Raw genomic sequence first — 18,440 nt, forward strand, 5'->3', positions numbered from 1 at the left:
GATTCTTTTCCCGGTCAGTAAATTTTCCCACATAACAGTTTCTCAGACAACAACTATCAAACAGACCCTATAACATAATTTATAAGATTCTATCGGTCGAATATGTAGCTTTGTTTGACACAATCATATCCAACTCAATCAACAACTATCAAATAACCTTTAATATAATTTAAATATCACATGACTCGTCAACCATCATTACGAATGATTTTTCATTTTAAAAAGGAAGAAAAGACCAACAAAATGTGCGCCGTATATCAAGAGCGTAGCATTACTCATTCCGGTAATTCATAATTGGTTTGGTTGAAGTTGAATCTCTTAAGTCAATATGAGTTGAGACACAATATTTCATAAGTTGGAGGGTTGGAATGCTTTAAATCAATAATAAGGGGGTTGACATGCAAATTTACCACGTTTTGACTGGACGGGGAGTATAGGCAGAGCATCATGTACTGTAACGGGCCAAATTTGAATGGATATTGGATGGATGTGCACAACTACACTCTACAAATAATGCATATATAATTGAGCCTAAAAGCTAAAAAGCACAATTTCAAGCACTAATTTTTGTCGTTGCGCTGACGAGATAGCTAGGAAATCGAGCAAGAGTCGGGAAGAGGGATACCGCTGATTCATTCAATCCCTCTCTTTGAAAACCCAAAAACCCTAGATTCAGTTATCCTCTATTTGTGTTTATTTTTTCCTATTCAGATTCACAATTTGAACAATTTTTAGGATAGGAAGCAGTTTTTCTTGAGGAAATCAATACAAAAATGAGCAGCAGGAAGGAGGAGGAGCGAAATGAGAAAATTATAAGGGGTTTAATGAAACTTCCCCCTAATCGAAGATGCATCAACTGCAACAGCTTGGTATGTGTTTCTATGTATATACCTTTTTAAAGTTTACAGTTTCTTTTAGTTATACTAGTTTTATGTTTGTAGTTTTTGGAAGTTTTCACACATGTTGTTCATCGTTGTTCGAGTATTCATGAATGTTGCTGATAGAGACCGAATCAGTTGCTTACCTAATTATGTTAGTTCATATGACTGGAAGTTGTTTCATTGTAACGATGAGACTCCCAGTTACTTAACAACATTGCATATAAATAATCTTTTTGCAATGGAAACAAATTAGAATAATAGGTGTTTCAAAAGTTGGAAACCTACCTTTTCTACTTGAAGACATTTTATCTACTTAAGTGAGTATTAGCTCACATAAGTCTGAGTGTTTTCATAGTTGATTTCCTAGAACTGAATCATTTATTCATAATGGGATATCCGCATAGCTAAATGAGTATGCCATATTGATGATTAGATTCTTACTTATCTCATAAAGTGACAGATTAGTCTTTGCATTCCTCTAACTCCATGGGAGGTCCGAAGCACAAAGTGTCATATGCTCCTGTTAATAATCAACTATAACTTATAGCTTCATTATTTATGTAAAGCATACTAGTCTGGGGTTATAGCAAGTTACTTGAAATAATAATTGCATAACTTGTTTATTTTGATGATAAAACTTATATTGCTTCACCCTCTTCCCTGACCATATTTTAATTTTAAAATTTGATTTCCAGGGACCTCAATACGTGTGCACAAATTTTTGGACGTTCATTTGCATGACATGTAGTGGGATACAGTGAGTTTTTGTCCCTAGTTGAAGTTCTTTCTTTCAATGTTATTCAACATCAACAATGTATGTATGTGTTACTTAGATATACATAAAACAATGTATGTATGCTGGGTAACCTAGTAATCTTTTTCAACATCATATTAAAGTTACCTCAATGCATGTTGCAGCCGTGAGTTCACTCACCGAGTTAAATCTGTGTCAATGTCCAAATTCACTTCACAAGAAGTGGAAGCCCTTCAAGAAGGTGGTAATCAGGTACACGTGAAACATGATACTACCCAATGTCTTTTTCTCCATGGAAGCTATTCTGTTTTCTGACATTATGTTTGCTTCTTCAGCGTGCAAGGGAAACATTTCTTAAAGATTGGGACCCACGAGAGCAAAGACTCCCAGATAACAGGTGATACACACTTTTAAATTTTTACATGTGTTTTTTTTTTTCCGATAAAAATAGACTTGTCAGTTGTCATGCATGGTCTCTGTTACAGCAATGTGGAGAAAGTTAGAGAGTTTATAAAGAGTGTGTATGTGGATAAGAAATTTTTCGCTTCAAAGGCCTCTGGAAAACCTCCTAGAGATACACTGGTAAGATACAACATCTTAAGTCTTAACAAGTGAGCTTGTTTTGTTTTGGTGTGTGCTGATTTGGTTATAAACTTATCAGAGCCTTAGAAACCATGAAGATGAAACAAGAAGAGCTAGTTCATATCATTCTTACTCTCAAAGTCCACCATATGATTATCAATATGAAGAACGGCGTTATGGGAAACAGGCTCCTGCACTTACTAAAAAGCCTGGATCAGATAGAGGAATGTTAAGGTTTTTGAGCACCAGTCGTTTAAGTGATCATGGGCAAGAGGATAGTTTTGCTAATGAGGTGGCTAATGCTCGGGTATCAGATTATTCAGGGAGTAGTGGAGCTGACCCGTTTAGATCTGGTACCCAATCGCCTCCCTATCAGAAGGAACTTGGATTCAGTAGTCTCAGTAGAGAAATGTCAAGAGATAATTTAACTGAAGATGTTCAGCAGCAGTCTTCAGTCAACACATTCTCCAGTCCAAATGCTAAAGGAGAATCAGATCAGGTTGATACTACATTATCCCTGTTGTTACTAAAAACTATATATTTTGTAGATTCTGATTTTTATTTTATTCTGTGTTATTTTAGAAACCTGGTCCTTCAGGCACCACATCTACAGCTTCAGCTGAATTTGGAAAGTTTGATGGTCTGGACCTATTTAGTGCACCATATGCACCTCCATCCCAATCCACCACAACATCTGCTGAATCTGAAAAGTTTGGTGGTTTAGACCTTTTTAGTGCACCATATCCATATGCACCTCAATCAACCACACCTGCTCCTGCGATTGCTCCTTCAGTCATTGACCTATTTGACTTTTCAGCTTCAACTTTGTCCATAAATAATAATACTTCAAGTGTAAATCAGCAGTTCCAACCTTTTGACCCCTCAGCTTTGGATTTATTTACTGTTGTGCCACAACAGCAGACAACCACCCTGAAAGTGAAAGATATAGAAAATGAGGGATGGGCCACATTTGACATGCCTTGGCATGCACAACCTGCTAAAAATTCAACCACCATTGTGCCGGAAACTTCTACAAGTGAAGGGTCTTTTGGGAAATTTGACCAACCTCCATCTAATTCTATGGACAAAAACTCTCAATGGTCATTTCATCAAGACTTTGGTGTTGATGATACTGCGATCCCACTTGGAGTTGGGGCTCAGAATAATCAGGTATTGCAATAGGTTTGTGTTATCAACTCAAACATAATTACATGTATTCTCTTAATTTTGTTTAGCAGTCATCATGGAGTTCATTTCAAGAGTCTAATACACCTTTTCAAGATCCTTTACCTGTTGATCCGTATTTGGCATGGGGGATATCAGAGGTAACCCTTAATTTTTAGCTACAAATATCATTATTAGGAAGCAAATTGTTTTATTATATATTTATTTACAGAATATGAAGATGAAACAAGCTGATGTGGATGCCAGACCTGCTTCTTTTCTTAACACAACACCACATGTCATTGGATCATTAGACTCTTCAAATCAACTCCCTGTCCTGGTAGGATGCTTTAATTTATTTATAAACACATTATAATTATCATTGTTAATTTATTTTCTTATATATTTGATTGTTTCAGGATGCAGCACAATCACATGGAATTGATACAAAATCTCGCAATCCGTTTGATTTTCCTAGTGATGATGATCTTGAAGCTAGCAACATGGTAAGTTTTTCATGTATATAATTTTTTTTTTCATTTAAAAAAGTTCATACCAGCATACTTCTCAAAATCTGTGTTTTTTTTTTTTAAATAAAATAAAATAAAATTCCAAATGCAGTTCTTGGACATGAGCTCTTTGCAATCTAGTCTGCCAAATCATAATTGGTTTCCTGAAAGTGCAGCACCAGGCATGCAGATTCCGTAAGTGTCTGTTATTTTTACATAATTTTACCTTATTAGTAACATAATTTATTTTAATGTTTTTGGGTCATTTTGTAGGAACATTCAAGCTCAGGGACCTGTGGCTTCAATTGGTGGTGGGAATCCGTTTGGATAGGGTCTATTCTTTTGTGATTTTGTTTACATGGTTATGTTAAAAATTGTTATTCTTGTTTCCTTGTAAAAATAAGGTGTGTTTGGGTTTAATGGTATTTGGCAATTTTAAAGCAGTTGGTAGGTGGCATGCATGTATAATCTTTTTAAGGAAGGAATGCTAGTTTATTCGTAATAAAAACACAGGATTTTGAACGAGTCATCACTGAGTAACATATGATATGAGTTGCGTCCAGAAGCCGCCTGATTAATAAAGTTATTTGCAAGTCGATTAGTTGATTTTAAGTTTTTCACCTGCTTTGGTATAAAACAAAACGTTTCCCGATGGTCTACCTCTATATAATATATTCTTTGAAATCATACATCAACTCGGTTTATGGATTTCGATTTCTTTTGGAATACAATGAGCAAGGAAGAAGTTTTTGATCGAGATGGTGTTTGGATATTATTTATCATTAAACTTGCTTTAGACACGATCTACCTTCCCACCAACATCATCCTTCTCCAACAATAAACGTTGTTTTCTATCATCATTATAATCATCTACACCACTACGAAAATAATCTAAATTTCCCTTAATGGATGTGGTTACTGATGGCGGTGCTTCAAGAAGAAATGAGATGGAAAGAGATGTTTAGGTAGGATGGTTTTCACAAAGTAGCAAGAAAAGAAGAGGAGCAGAGAAATTTGTAAGCCTTGGAAAGATGGATGCTTGATAATAATAAAAGGAGGGGTTGGGAGCGTTTTCACCTAAGAAGATAATGATGAGATTGTGCGTTTTGAAATTATGTTGGCCAAAGAAGATTTCCAAAAAATGATAATGGCCGGAAAATATGGAAGTGGCCAAATTTGTACTGAAGTTAGTTTAATAGTAAATTATGTATAAAAATATAAGTTTATTTGTGTTTATTGAATAACAAATATAATTTTAATTGTGTTTTTTAAACCTGTAAACTGCTAGACATGTAATAGTCGGTCAAAATGATATTTTTTATAATCAACAAACATGATTTCAATTGTATGCAACAAAAAATATAAATATGAATATATAAAAATTAATAGTTAATTACCCTATAATTTTTTAGATAATAATAATAATTTTTAGTTGGGCAAAATATGTGAAAAAAGCAAAACAGATTCAATATTTCTTTTCTTTTATCTTCTTTCGTCAATTTTATGCAATTAATTATTTCATTTGTACTTTCTTTTTATAATCCAAAAAGTTTGCTAATTAGTTCAATGGGATTTTCTAAAAACATTATTATATTAAGAAACATACTCAAAAGATGTTTGCACTTTGCACTATAACTTCTTTAAATATAAATTTTTAGTTAAAAGTCAAAAACTAAAATATATTTAACAAATCCCAGAGTGCCAGGTCAGCCTCCGGTAAAGAAGTATTATGTTCGAGAACGGTTCAAAGACCGTTTTGTAAAATTCCCAATTACTTTACTTCACCGGAAATCCATAAGAACCCTAGAATTTGACGACAGTTTTACCTGGAAGTTGCCCTTCGAAAGCCAAATCGGAAATCTGAAGCCATGGATGGGAGTATCCTGGAATCAATCGGAGTGGAAATCATCGGCGTAATGTCTCCGGTCTCAATTTGCATGCTCCTAGTCGTCCTTATAGTCTACTCTCTCACATCCTTCTCCTCTTCGTCTGGCGAGCCCATCCGTACCGCTGCTAATCTCGTCTACCTCGAAACACCGACGGATTCTACATCCGAGAAGATCGAAGGCTCACTACTCAATGCTCTTGTCTTTGTCATCCTCATCGCCGCTGTAACTTTCCTTCTTGTTCTCCTTTATTACTACAACTTTACCAATTTCCTCAAGAACTACATGCGTTTCTCTGCATTCTTTGTGCTTGGTGTCATGGGCGGTTCCATCTTCATTTCCATTATTCGACAGTTCTCGATTCCGATTGATGCCATCACGTGTCTCATTTTGCTTTTCAATTTCACAGTCGTCGGAGTTCTCTCGATTTTCGCTGAGGGTATACCGATACCGATATTGTTGAGGCAGGTTTATATGGTCCTTCTGGGTATAATTGTGGCTGCGTGGTTTACTAATCTGCCAGAATGGACCACTTGGACTCTGCTTGTAGCGTTGGCTCTCTACGATTTAGTTGCGGTTTTGGCTCCTGGTGGACCTCTTAAGATCTTGGTTGAATTGGCATCTAGCAGAGATGATGAACTTCCTGCTCTGGTTTACGAGGCTCGGCCAACAGTTTCTCGGAACCCTAGAGGATCTGGTTTTGGGCTTTTGGTTGGCGGGGTCTCTTCTGAGTCAGTGGAGGTTGAGATGACCCGGCATAATCCTAGTGATTCCGATGAGACGATGGAGGAGACTTCCCCATTGGTTCCAAGCCTAAGAGATAGGATGAGGTCTAGTTCAAGTGGCAGTAGTGAGTTTTCTTCTACTGATCGCATCCATCGAACTGGAACTGATATCATTGAAGACGAAGAAGTGGATTTGTCACCACTTGGTGCGATTCTGGGCATGGGGGGGAATGAATCTAGAAGAGGCAGGGAGATTATTGATGAGGAGGAGACTAGTAGAGGCATAAAACTTGGGCTAGGTGACTTTGTTTTTTATAGTGTTCTTGTGGGTAGAGCTGCAATGTATGATTTGATGACAGTGTATGCTTGTTACCTTGCTATTATATCTGGATTGGGGTGCACTCTTATACTGTTATCAGTGTTTCGTCAAGCTTTGCCAGCTCTCCCAATTTCTATAGCACTGGGTATCATGTTCTACTTCTTGACCCGGTTATTAATGGAACCCTTTGTGGTTGGGACATCCACAAATCTAATGATGTTTTGACTATACTCTCATAGAGCCAGGTTACTTCAAATCACTCTAGAGGGGTAGGGGATAACTTTCACCTTTTGGCTTTTGGGTTGTAAAATTTTTGCAAGTTGATGGATGAATCATTCCATGCTGCAAGTATCTTTCATGAATTCCAATCCTGTAAGTTTTTATGATTTTCTTGATTCAAGAGTAAATGAGATCATGCCCCAAATTGTAACTCATCGTCCTCTCTGGTACTATAAATTTTCAAGTAACATACAATGTTTATGCCTCTATCTTGATGGATTGCTGTAAATTTAATAATTCAGCTTTAATATTTGTCATACGTGCTGATTATATTTATACAGGATTCACATGTGGAGAATCATGTATGGCTAATGGGTCTATGTAGAGTGGATGACAATGACATTTTATTTCACGCAACACAAATATGACTGAGTTAGTTTGCAGTATAGGCATTCTTGTTGTATGCATATGAAATTATCAAAACTGTGGTTAGGCATAGGTGTAGCTAGTTAGTTTTGAGTCTTGTCAAATATTGTAAATTCATGAATTATCTTGGGCTGATGGAAATCTTGTGATTTTCTGTTCAGTTTACCACATACTGCAGAAAAGAATTTGGTTTTTGGTTCATGATTTCAGTTACTGATGTAGTGTTCTTAAGATCTTTCTAATCTTATCACCAGTTGTGCGACAATGGCCTTAACTCATTTGTAATTCTCACGACAAAGAATAGTTATGTGCAGTTTTAGAGTAATCTCTATAACTCTACGAATAATAAAACATGCTAAAAGAGTATAATCATACAAGAAAATATGGACTTGCATTTACCCATCAAAAGGACCAAAACATATTTTATAACACCAAATGCCACAACTAATAGAATAATAATAATTAAATAAACAACTGTATTATTCCCGCTCTTCTAGAAGTCTCATCCCTATACTAAGTGCATGCTACTCCTTGAATAACCCGATTGAGGGGTTTAATAAGGGAATCGACAATGTTGTCTTTGGTGGGTACTTTATATATTGTGACAGCACATTTACCAACAGTTTCACAAATGAGATTTTTTTTTTTTTTTTTTTTTTTTTTTTTTTTTTTTTTTTTTTGTGTCGTTAAACTTATTGAAATTGTCCATGTGGTTTGGCAACATTTTACATTTGGTCCCTATCTTCTTTTTATTTATTTATTTATTTTTACATTCGGACCATCCATATGGTATGATGTTGCGGTTTTAGTCCTTCGTAGACTTGAAAAGACTGTATTGCCCTTTATACTTTCTTTTTTATTTATATATAAACTGTTCCTTATTTATTAATTAAAAAAAAAAGATGGTTTCACCCAAACCTTAACCTAGACCTGACAAACGTGTCGGGTTGGGTCGGGTCAAGACGTTAAACGGGTTGAAAGGGCTTGACCCTAACCCGACCCGTTTAATTATCGTGTCGTGTCGTGTCAACCCGTTTATTTTCGTGTCGGGTTTTGCGTTAAGGTTTATGCCTTGTAAATATGTTGTGTCATGTCGTGTTGAAATATTTTAAAGGTTGGAAAGTAGGAGTTGTGGAGAAAAAAAGAAAAAGTGAGACACTTGAGTTATGAGATGGAATGACAAAATTTATATTAAGTTTAGAAGGAAAAATGAAAAGAGTTAAAGTTTGGGAGCAAAAGGAATAGATGGTGAGGATGACTAAAATTAAGTAACTTTGAAAATATGAATTTACTTCTAATTATTGAGTTTGGCCGACTACAAGTCTACAACATATAATATATTTATAAAAATATAAAATTTATAATAAATAATATATAATTAAACGGGTCATATTCGAGTCATCTTCGAGTTGAAAGTCTTGACCCTAACCATACCCGTTTAATCATCGTGTCGTGTCGTATCAACCGGTTTACATAAACGTGTCGAAATCTCTGACCCTAACCCGCTAATTTCGTGTCGTGTTCGTGTCGGGTTTTTTGTGTCGTGTCATGTTGTGCTAGGTCTAACTTAACCCCACCATGTAATCGTCCTCTCTTCCTTCTCTTTATTTTCTCTCCACCATCAAGAACATCTTCCCTCTTAGCCACCATAGGTCGCAACCACCATGTTCTCCCTAATCGACTGCCAACGCTCATCACCGCTGACCGCTCTTCTTTTGCACAATGACAAATCTTCTTCTGCATATAAAGATCAACAATCCTCTGCGCCACCTCCATTTCATCTCTACTTTCTCCGATCAACCCATCCACCTTCGCCTTCGGCAGCCTCACCTTTTATCAGAATTTATCCAAACAGAAGCACACTCTTCCAACCTACCACCACCTTTTTCCCTAACCATTTAAATCTCAGGCAAACCTCTGTGTCAGCATCATAAGCTCCAACCTCTCCTTCTCCTTCACGTTTAAACCACGCAATACCCTTTTAATTGCCACCGACTTCTCCACCGTCTCCGACAGTTTGGGTAACTTGACTAGGAAATAGACCTTCACAGGTTCAAGATTTTCTTCTGGATTGATGGGAGTAGCTCTGATCCCATTATCTCATAACAACCTTCGATTCCAATAGAACATGGCTGTCGTAATCCTTAATCATTTCAAAATCTTCAATGGGTGTTTGTAATTTGAAGATTTCGCCATCGATCTTCATCATTTTGGCTTTCTTCTTCCCTCCTCTGACACCTCATAAACTGTTCCCCAATTGCTTCTTCCGACTTCTTTATTCGATTCAAGCTAGCAATAGTGACAGCCAATTTGGATATAGTGGTGGTGTGTTCAGCACATCGCGGCAGCTTCAAAAAGACGATGGCCGGTTACCAGTGGTGGTTCTAGAAAGAGGCCGGACAAAGGGAAGTCGTTTTATGGCGGTGGTGGGTAGTGGCCGGTGACCAATGGTGGGAGTGGGAGTGCAAGTGGGTCCCACTAGTTAATTAATCAATTAATTCATTTTCTTTAACTCAAAAACCTAAAAAAGGAAAATGTAAAAGATATCATAGGGACTTACACCGTAACAAAATTAAAATCAAATCCGAGTGCAAAATAAAAGATAAGGAACCAAATCCAAAATTTTGACAAACCATAGGGACGACAAAAACCGGATAGTCCAAATGTTTTCCCTAGTTTTGCATTTTGTTATGCTTCCGTCTTATATAACTTCAAATATGGACGGAACTTGCATTTGAGTAAATGACATGACTATATTTGCAATGAAATATCAACTTAAAAGTGACATTAAGTGACATTAGGACAAATGTAAACTGTAAATTTGGTCCATGGGCTGCTAAAAGTTATGGATGATTTTCATGGTCCAAATGCTAAAACATTTTATAGGAAGCAATTTAATATTTTTATATGAGAAATTAAATTACCTCCTACCTACCTTTTACGCCTATAATTATTCGTACCCACTAAAATTATACCATTCAATTTAATTTTATTTAATATATTCCTAATATATAGCCTTAATGAGTTAGTTAAAAAAATAAGAAAAGATGACACTTGTCATAATCTTATTAGACAGAAACATTTGTAGGCATAAAAGGTAGAAAACAATTTAATTTCTCTTTTTATATTTAGAAAATAAAAATATCCCATCCATCCCCTACGTAAACATCTCCCCCTCACTGTAGAGTACACATCACCTTCATCAACTGAATTTCAGATTTAACTCACACAAACAATGATGAACAAACGCCTGCATATCAATGACTTTCAGATTCAACACACACACAATGATGAACGGACACATCTTGTACAAACATTAAACCCTCTCTTACCTCATTACTCACTGAAACAAAATTGATGTACACCCATGAACCTAGAAATGAAATCAATTGACACCCATGAACTCAAAAAAGAAAATCCATGAACACCTATTATTCCATTTCTACTGAATGGGCAAATATAATAATCAGGTTTTCTCAACTGCTTACACTGACATGAACATATATAATCCTAATATACGTGTTTGCAACTGCTGGATGTGCAACAAACACCTCACTTCAATTTTGGGTTATAAGAAACCAAGCAAATATATGAAATCAAATATATTATATATTAGCTTGTATGTTAAAAATAACAAATATTTTACTGAAGTAATCAAGTATTGTGATTATTAATAACAAACTAAACAATGTGTCAACTCAAACATAAAAAAAGAGCTAACAATGTTGTGTACCTAGCCCGGAATTTGTCAGTTTTCAAAAGAGAAGCAAAAACAAACACAAAAATATGATCAGCAAAAGCACCTCAAATTATTATCTCATTCTCTTCTTAGGCTGTAGTCTCTTGAAAGCCATAAACGTAACTGCTGCTGATAAAGAATACCTGCATCATAAACAATTTTAGTATAACAAAATCCTAGTAAAGTAGAATCATGAAACAAAGGATTAGACTTTAGAGCATATACCAAGTGATTGTATAGTTGAGATGATCCTGTGGCATTACTGAACTTCGTATCAATGCAGTGTTATCTTTTGGAATTGGGTATGGATTACTTGGGTTCACATTTTCATTCACTGCTTCAATGTATATCGTGTTCTCAGGAAGCCCACAACAACGAGCAATCCCAGGAACATCAACATAAAACCATTGAAATGAATTCGGATCATTTGCTGGAACAAAAATACTAGGTTTCTCACTTCCACGGATAACTCCAACAACCTCATCCACCATTAACTGTTCGTCCTCTTCCTGTACAAAACATGTGTAATAGTTTCTTCTCAACATCATCATCATCATCCATATTTTGATTTCATATGTTCTTAACTCTTAATTATTAAGCATACACATTACACACACACCTTTTCTGTAATATCAGCCTTCTTAGACCAAAGTCTCCACCAAGAACTGCTCTCTTGTCTGGTAGTAGATTCAGATTCCATGTTTGTAGGATGCTCTTGTTCATCCTCTTTTAGAATTTTCACAGACTTGTCTCTCCAGCTTCGTGGGACCCATCCTCTGTTCACTAAGATAGGCATCTGCAAGCTGCAGTATGTTTTCCACAAATTTAGAAAGAATGGAGTAATGTGAATATAAACAAAAATGGTGAAACAACCTTTCTGGACTGCTTGGGAGGGGCATAAGAGGGGTAATCAGGTAATATCCGTTTTCTGTCACTCCTGATATGCTTCTAGAACGTGGACCAACATATATGGATTTTGAATCATCAAAAACTCCTCTGCAGATCACCCTTCTGAACTCTAAAGAGTCCAGATTTTCACCTGAAGGGGTGATGTAGTTGCAGTTAATAGGTTCCATTTGTAATCTGCTCTGTTTGTACTCCAACATTTTCACCTACATGATCTCATCATTTCAGGTAGTTATATAACTATATCTCACTATGTATGGTTGTGATTTGAAGATGAACAATAAGGTTCAAAGCAGCATTTCAACCTTTTCTTGTCTCCTGAAGATCTGCCAAGAGCCTAATCCAAAAGTGATAGCTCCCGGAACAAAAAGCAGGAATCTTGTCCATCCTTTTTGCTTCTCTGATAGATGATAAATGTTTAGATCAAGGTCCTTTAAAGATGTTCTCAATAGCTTTAAACTAAAGCATAAAATAACACAAGCTAATTCACTTTCTGTACCAAATTTAAGAGTCAAACGGACAGATATTTTGAGAGAAGAGAGGAACCTTGAGATCGAGAAGAAGATGTTGGTAGTGGAGGTGGAGGTGGAGGTGGAAGTGGAAGTTCAGCGGCAGCAACGGCGGAGGAGTATGAGTAAACAAATGAAGAAGATAGCTGTTCTGGGACCCACCTCGATGAAGAAGCTCGAGCAATTCTTCTTGCTGTTAAGAAGCTTTTGGAAACGGAAGCCATGGGAATAATGACAAACTTGGCATCTATAGTGAAGCTTTATCCTCCTCTTCAGAACCTACTTGGCCAAGCATACTGAACAAGCGCTTGATCGCAACCTGGCAATGAGAGAAAATAAGATATCAGAAAAAATTAAAAATCAAAACAAAACCAGAAATTGGAATCTAAATAGGATGCAACACTGAGCCCCCGTTAATCTTGTATTGATGCATTATTGTTTACAATATATCTGGTGATCTGGGCCATGATTTTACAATAGAAGATTACCAACTGAGAGATCTAAGAATAAGCGGATAGCAGAACACAGAGAGAAACCATGATCATGTTACTACCGAGCATAAGACAGAAATTCAGCATACCTGTATAATAATTAAGTGACGAGGGAGGGATTGGAGATTTTAGCAGTAGAACGAATTCTGGTGGCTAGGGTTTATGCCACTTCGCTACTACGAAGGCGATTAAGGGAAGGACCGAAGGAGTGCGTCGATCAGTCGGTATATGATTCGACTTACTGTTAAAGTAATAATAATGGGTTTAACACACAAGTTTGACTTAATTCTCAAATAATTAGGTTGTTTAAATAGAAATCTCATTTTATCGAAAAAATATTATAAATAGTTGATTATAGAATAATTTTTTTATAAAAATGATAATAGGTTATTTAAGGGATGTGTTATTAGCAACATTATTTTTAAAAAGCTAATAAGCTAAAAAAATGTTTGATTTATTAAAAGTATTTTTTAAATAACTTTTTGGATAGCAAGATCAAAAACCTATAAAATCTTAGCTTTTTGATGGCTTTTAAACTTTTCTTACCACTTTTTATCTCTAAAAGTTAAGTCAAACACTTTTTAAAACCAACTTATTGACTTTTTAGTTTTTTCAATACAAAAACTAACTCAAACACTTTTTAAAAACTTCTTTTTCAAAAACTCATATCTCATTAAACACTTTTACCAAAAACACTTTTAAGATTAAAAAGCACTCATAAACACACCCTAAGTTTGAATCGTATTAATTAATTAAAGTTATAAACTATTAAACCTTTTTTTAGTCACTTGGACTACCGGTTAAACCTTTCTCGGCCTTTTGGCTAAGATCAAGTGTAGTATCTATTCTTATCAGTTTAATAAACATTGGAGACCATCGACGACCACACTTAGATAACTTTTCTTTTCCTCCTCATAACCGTATCCGGAGACCATCACCACCCACCGTTCACACATCACCTTTCTCTCTCCTTACCCTCCGATCGACAATAATTTCATCTCTATCTCTCTGTCAAGGCGACCACAGTTAGTCACCCTCTCTCCAACGACACCTCTTACCTTTAGTCTCCAACGTTGAAACCTAACGTTGGAACCTACCGTACTTTGTCTCTCCCACCTCCTAGTACTCTGTCTCTCCCACTTCCTTGTACTCTGTCTCTCCCGCCTCATGCTACATTCGTCGACGACCACCTCCTTCATCACCATATCTCTCTACCCTAACATACATGAAGTTGCCGAACATCGTCATCGTAATGAATCTCTATACTATAGCGGTGTCGACCACCTCCTACTACCCCTAATGTGACATCCCCAAAATCTCGGCCAGAAAAGACCGATTTTCATTTATGCTTTTAAATATTTTCAGAGTAAATCCTTTTGATTTGAAAGAGTTGCGGAATTTGTTCCCAAAAAAACAAAACATGATAAAACATTGTTTACCGAAGCATTTCATAAAAGAAATGTATTTTCATTATAATCAAAACTCGGGGTGTCATGTTTCGATACAGACCAATAAGCATAAACGAATACATTACAAGTCATATAACAAATATAAACATATGCAGACTTGTAACCAAAACAACTTGATGGTTCATCCATCTCATGCCCTTCCGCCACTACCTGTAATACAATTTAAAACTGAGTGGGTCAGGCTTGGGAGCCTGGTGAGCATATAGGGTTTTCAACCCACAATAAATATCATATTTAATTTTCACCAACCAACAATAACCCGATTACCCATTCCCGTTATTCTCACTTTAATGTCCCTAAAACAACTAACATACGGGACCTAGTCTAAGAATATTTCATCGGGGCGACAACACATGCTTCGGGGGTACCTCAGCAATATAAGTCAAATAAGGCAACCATGAGGGGGATGGAGTACAGCGAATGAACACCCAAGTTCATTAACACCTACAGGTGGCGAACCTGCTAATGTTTCCACAAGACTGTCTAGAATAGCCAGTGGTCGTCATCTAAACTCCGCTAGATGACTCAATCAAACAACAACGAGGCCTCTCATCTGTTTATTACACACCAACTGTCTACCCATGTTCTACCCAACATATTAGTAGATAAAAATATACATTTGTATACATAGTTTAAAGAAAACCTGTATAGCATGCTTTAATCAACACATATATCACATAACAGATGAGGCACACACACACATAACACATATCTCATAAAGAAATAAGCAGATCTATAAGATAGAAGAGAGTGAATGCTCATTCACACATAACACAACCAAATATATACCCATAACACGTATTTTTATATAAAATACTTCGTATTATTGTATTAGAAGAAAATAACCACACACTCACACTTATAAACAACAATATAATTAATACACTCGAACCAAACTCGTATTATTATTGTGTTTAAGAAAGTTAGTATACACTCACTTGATCAGAAGATGATCGGACAGCACTACGGCTTATAGGAGTAGTAATCCACAGCAGATCTGGAAGATCTCCTCGAAAATCGAACTTCTCGCGGGCAGAGCTTCGACTCGGGAACCGCACTTTTCGGGATCTTCGGGGTCTCGGGACTTGCCTCGGGGCTAGAGTATAATACCGGGGCTTCGGGATAGCTTCGGCACGAAAAACGATGCAAAAGACTAGAGAGAAGAGAAGAAAATGAACAAAAATCAAGGCTGTCTTCGGATCCTTTATATAGAGGCTGGAGCCTCGGAGTACGCGGGGCGTACAGGCGTACGCAGCGCGTACGCGTCCGAAATCGTCACTGCATGCGTCATCCGAAGTGTCGACACTATGCTGAGTACGCGGTAGCGTACTCACGTACGCGGGGCGTACTCCGGATCACACCGGTGACTCGGCTTCGGATAATGCTTCCGATTTTGATTTAAAAATAAATATAAAATGATTAATAAACTTCGGAAATTCATAACTTCTTCATACGAACTCCGTTTTCGACGTTCTTTATATCCACGCGAAGGTGAGACTACGCTCTACGACTTTCGTTTAGACTCCGTCGGCTAATTTTGACTTTATTTTTATTATTTATTTTTAATAGGCCGGGACAGAAACTTTTGTTATAAATTCATAACTTCTTCGTTTGACGTCCGTTCTCGCCTAACTTTTTATCGCTTCAATACCAACAATGAGATCTTCGATTCTCATTTAGATTGCTTCGGCTAACAACCGCTCGATCTCAAATCGAGTAAAACAGGCTGTATACCGCTAAGCCGGAACTTCGATAAATCATAACTTCCTCATACGAAGTCAGATTTGGGCGTTCTATATATATTCGGAAACCTCGTTTCAACTACTACGACATTAACCAAAGATATTAAGTTTATTTTACACTTAAATTTTGACGCTTATTTTTATTCTTAATTAATCAAACCACATAATTAAGCAATTAAGCACAAAACACATAATACTCAAATAATACATTATTATTATTTCAAAACGGGTTACAAAGGTTAACCTAGACTATTACATTGCTAAAAATGGCAAGCCCGGAAACGCAGGCGTTACAATTCTCTCCACCTTAGAATGATTCCGTCCCCGGAATCACACATCAACAAACAAATGCGGATAGCGACTCAACATGTCACTCTCCGTCTCCCAGGTGAGATTCGGCCCATTCGTGTGTTTCCATCGGACAAGCACTAACCCAACCATTTTGCGTCGCAACTTCTTAGTCTTTCGGTCAACAATTGCCTCTGGTTCTTCAATCAACCTTTTGTTCTCATCAATTCTCAATTCAGAAATTGGAATTATATCGGGAACTTCTCCCGTGAACTTCCTCAAATAACACACATGAAAAGTGTTGTGAATTCCATTCAGCTCCTCGGGTAATTCGAGCTTGTAAGCTTGGTTCCCAATCCTCTGAAGGACTTTAAACGGTCCAATAAACCTTGGACTCAACTTTCCCCTTTTACCAAATCTTATAAGTCCCTTCCACGGCGAGACTTTAAGCAAAACCGAATTCCCAACCTCAAAAGTTATCGGTCTCCGCTTCTTGTCAGCATAGCTCTTTTGACGATCTTGAGCTGCTAACATTCTTTCCCTAATTATTTTCAACTTTTCAGCAGTTTGATGAACCAACTCCGGTCCCATAAACTGCTTTTCCCCAACCTCAAGCCAACAAGACGGCGTACGACACTTCTGTCCATACAAAGCTTGGTACGGTGCCATCTTAATGCTCGAGTGAAAACTATTATTATAGGAAAATTCTACCAACGGTAAATGTTCATCCCAATTACCTAGGAATTCCAAGGTACATGCTCTCAGCATATCTTCAAGTGTTTGTATTGTTCTTTCACTCTGACCATCAGTCTGCGGATGGTAAGCTGTGCTTAAACATAACTTGGTACCCATTTCCTCTTGTAGACTTTTCCAAAACCTTGAGGTGAAACGGCTATCACGATCCGATACAATCGTTAATGGAACATCGTGAAGCCTCACAATTTCCTTTACGTAAGAATTCGCAAGCTTTTCCATAGACCATTTCTCCTTGGCCGCTATGAAATGCGCACTCTTAGTGAATCGATCAACGACCACCCAAATCATGTCGTGACCGTTCTTTGTTCTGGGCAGTTTAGTGACAAAATCCATAGCAATGTCTTCCCACTTACCCATAGGCACAGGCAAAGGTTCTAAACTCCCGTAAGGTTTCTGATGTTGTGTCTTGACTCTCGCACAAGTCACACACTCGGCCACATACCTTGCAACATCAAGCTTCATCGTCGGCCACCAGTAGTAGGGTTTCAGGTCCCTATACATTTTAGTGCTACCCGGATGAATCGAGTACATGGTCTTGTGAGCTTCTTCCATCAAAAGATCCCTAATTCCTCCTGACTTAGGTACCCAAATACGATCCTGGAATACCTTCAGTCCATGGCCGTTAGTACCAAACACCAACGTTTTACCCAAACGTTCCTCTTTTCGGTCATTTTTCTCAGAAGCTTCCTCTTGAGCTTTCTTTATACTTTCCACAATGGTCGAGACAACTTCAATTTTCAACGCTCTTGGCCTCTTCCTTTCAAGATTGACCTTCCGACTGAGAGCATCAGCAACAACATTAGCTTTACCGGGGTGGTAAAGTATCTCGCAGTCATAGTCTTTAAGAAGTTCTAGCCAGCGTCGTTGCCTCATGTTCAATTCTTTCTGATTAAAGAGATATGGGAGACTCTTATGGTCAGTGAAAAGTTTGCACTTCGTGCCATAGAGGTAATGCCTCCATATTTTCAGAGCGAAAACTACCGCTGCCAACTCCAAATCATGAGTCGGGTAATTCTTTTCATGCTCTTTCAACTGTCGAGACGCATATGCTATCACCTTTTCTCTTTGGGTCAAA

At 37.1% G+C, this 18,440-nt stretch overlaps 3 protein-coding genes and 1 pseudogene across 5 annotated transcripts; 3 read left to right on the forward strand and 1 right to left on the reverse strand.

The window, feature by feature from the left end:
- The first annotated feature begins 472 nt into the window (after positions 1-472).
- LOC111917079 (probable ADP-ribosylation factor GTPase-activating protein AGD14) lies at positions 473-4,419 on the forward strand. Of its 2 annotated transcripts, none has more exons than XM_023912739.3 (12): positions 473-869; positions 1,577-1,638; positions 1,800-1,887; positions 1,971-2,032; positions 2,121-2,217; positions 2,297-2,716; positions 2,800-3,387; positions 3,453-3,542; positions 3,614-3,721; positions 3,801-3,887; positions 4,003-4,085; positions 4,164-4,419. In XM_023912739.3, exons 1-12 carry the CDS (start codon positions 774-776, stop codon positions 4,219-4,221), a joined length of 1,839 nt encoding a protein of 612 aa, XP_023768507.1. In that variant the 5' UTR covers positions 473-773; the 3' UTR covers positions 4,222-4,419. The 2 variants fall into 2 exon arrangements, with proteins under 2 accessions (XP_023768507.1, XP_023768508.1); XM_023912740.3 differs by having other exon boundaries at positions 3,456-3,542.
- Positions 4,420-5,614: 1,195 nt separating this feature from the next.
- LOC111917080 (presenilin-like protein At1g08700) lies at positions 5,615-7,666 on the forward strand. The gene is made up of 2 exons (XM_023912742.3): positions 5,615-7,192; positions 7,381-7,666. The coding sequence occupies exon 1, from the start codon at positions 5,759-5,761 to the stop codon at positions 7,043-7,045; it is 1,287 nt and encodes a 428-aa protein (XP_023768510.1). The 5' UTR covers positions 5,615-5,758; the 3' UTR covers positions 7,046-7,192; positions 7,381-7,666.
- Positions 7,667-11,052: 3,386 nt separating this feature from the next.
- LOC111917081 (surfeit locus protein 1) lies at positions 11,053-13,355 on the reverse strand. Of its 2 annotated transcripts, none has more exons than XM_023912743.3 (7): positions 13,200-13,355; positions 12,657-12,938; positions 12,416-12,510; positions 12,078-12,316; positions 11,824-12,007; positions 11,430-11,713; positions 11,053-11,347 (listed from the first exon to the last, which is right to left on the reverse strand). In XM_023912743.3, exons 2-7 carry the CDS (start codon positions 12,841-12,843, stop codon positions 11,278-11,280), a joined length of 1,059 nt encoding a protein of 352 aa, XP_023768511.1. In that variant the 5' UTR covers positions 12,844-12,938; positions 13,200-13,355; the 3' UTR covers positions 11,053-11,277. The 2 variants fall into 2 exon arrangements, with proteins under 2 accessions (XP_023768511.1, XP_023768512.1); XM_023912744.3 differs by lacking the exon at positions 13,200-13,355 and adding an exon at positions 13,108-13,127.
- Positions 13,356-13,913: 558 nt separating this feature from the next.
- On the forward strand, positions 13,914-14,034 carry LOC111917110 (U2 spliceosomal RNA; annotated as a pseudogene).
- Positions 14,035-18,440: the final 4,406 nt, after the last annotated feature.

This window comes from Lactuca sativa, chromosome 8, assembly GCF_002870075.4.
Source record: "Lactuca sativa cultivar Salinas chromosome 8, Lsat_Salinas_v11, whole genome shotgun sequence".
NCBI lineage: Eukaryota > Viridiplantae > Streptophyta > Magnoliopsida > Asterales > Asteraceae > Lactuca > Lactuca sativa.

Excerpts from the sequence above, each read along its gene's own strand:
- LOC111917079 (XM_023912739.3), top strand. The coding sequence starts at position 774 with ATGAGCAGCAGGAAGGAGGAGGAGCGAAATGAGAAAATTATAAGGGGT. Across the intron at positions 2,033-2,120 it reads CAAAGACTCCCAGATAACAG|CAATGTGGAGAAAGTTAGAG; the intron begins GTGATACACACT and ends TCTCTGTTACAG. Across the intron at positions 2,218-2,296 it reads AACCTCCTAGAGATACACTG|AGCCTTAGAAACCATGAAGA; the intron begins GTAAGATACAAC and ends TAAACTTATCAG.
- LOC111917080 (XM_023912742.3), top strand. The coding sequence starts at position 5,759 with ATGGATGGGAGTATCCTGGAATCAATCGGAGTGGAAATCATCGGCGTA.
- LOC111917081 (XM_023912743.3), bottom strand. The coding sequence starts at position 12,843 with ATGGCTTCCGTTTCCAAAAGCTTCTTAACAGCAAGAAGAATTGCTCGA. Across the intron at positions 12,317-12,415 it reads TCTTCAGGAGACAAGAAAAG|GTGAAAATGTTGGAGTACAA; the intron begins GTTGAAATGCTG and ends GAGATCATGTAG. Across the intron at positions 12,008-12,077 it reads CTCCCAAGCAGTCCAGAAAG|CTTGCAGATGCCTATCTTAG; the intron begins GTTGTTTCACCA and ends AACATACTGCAG.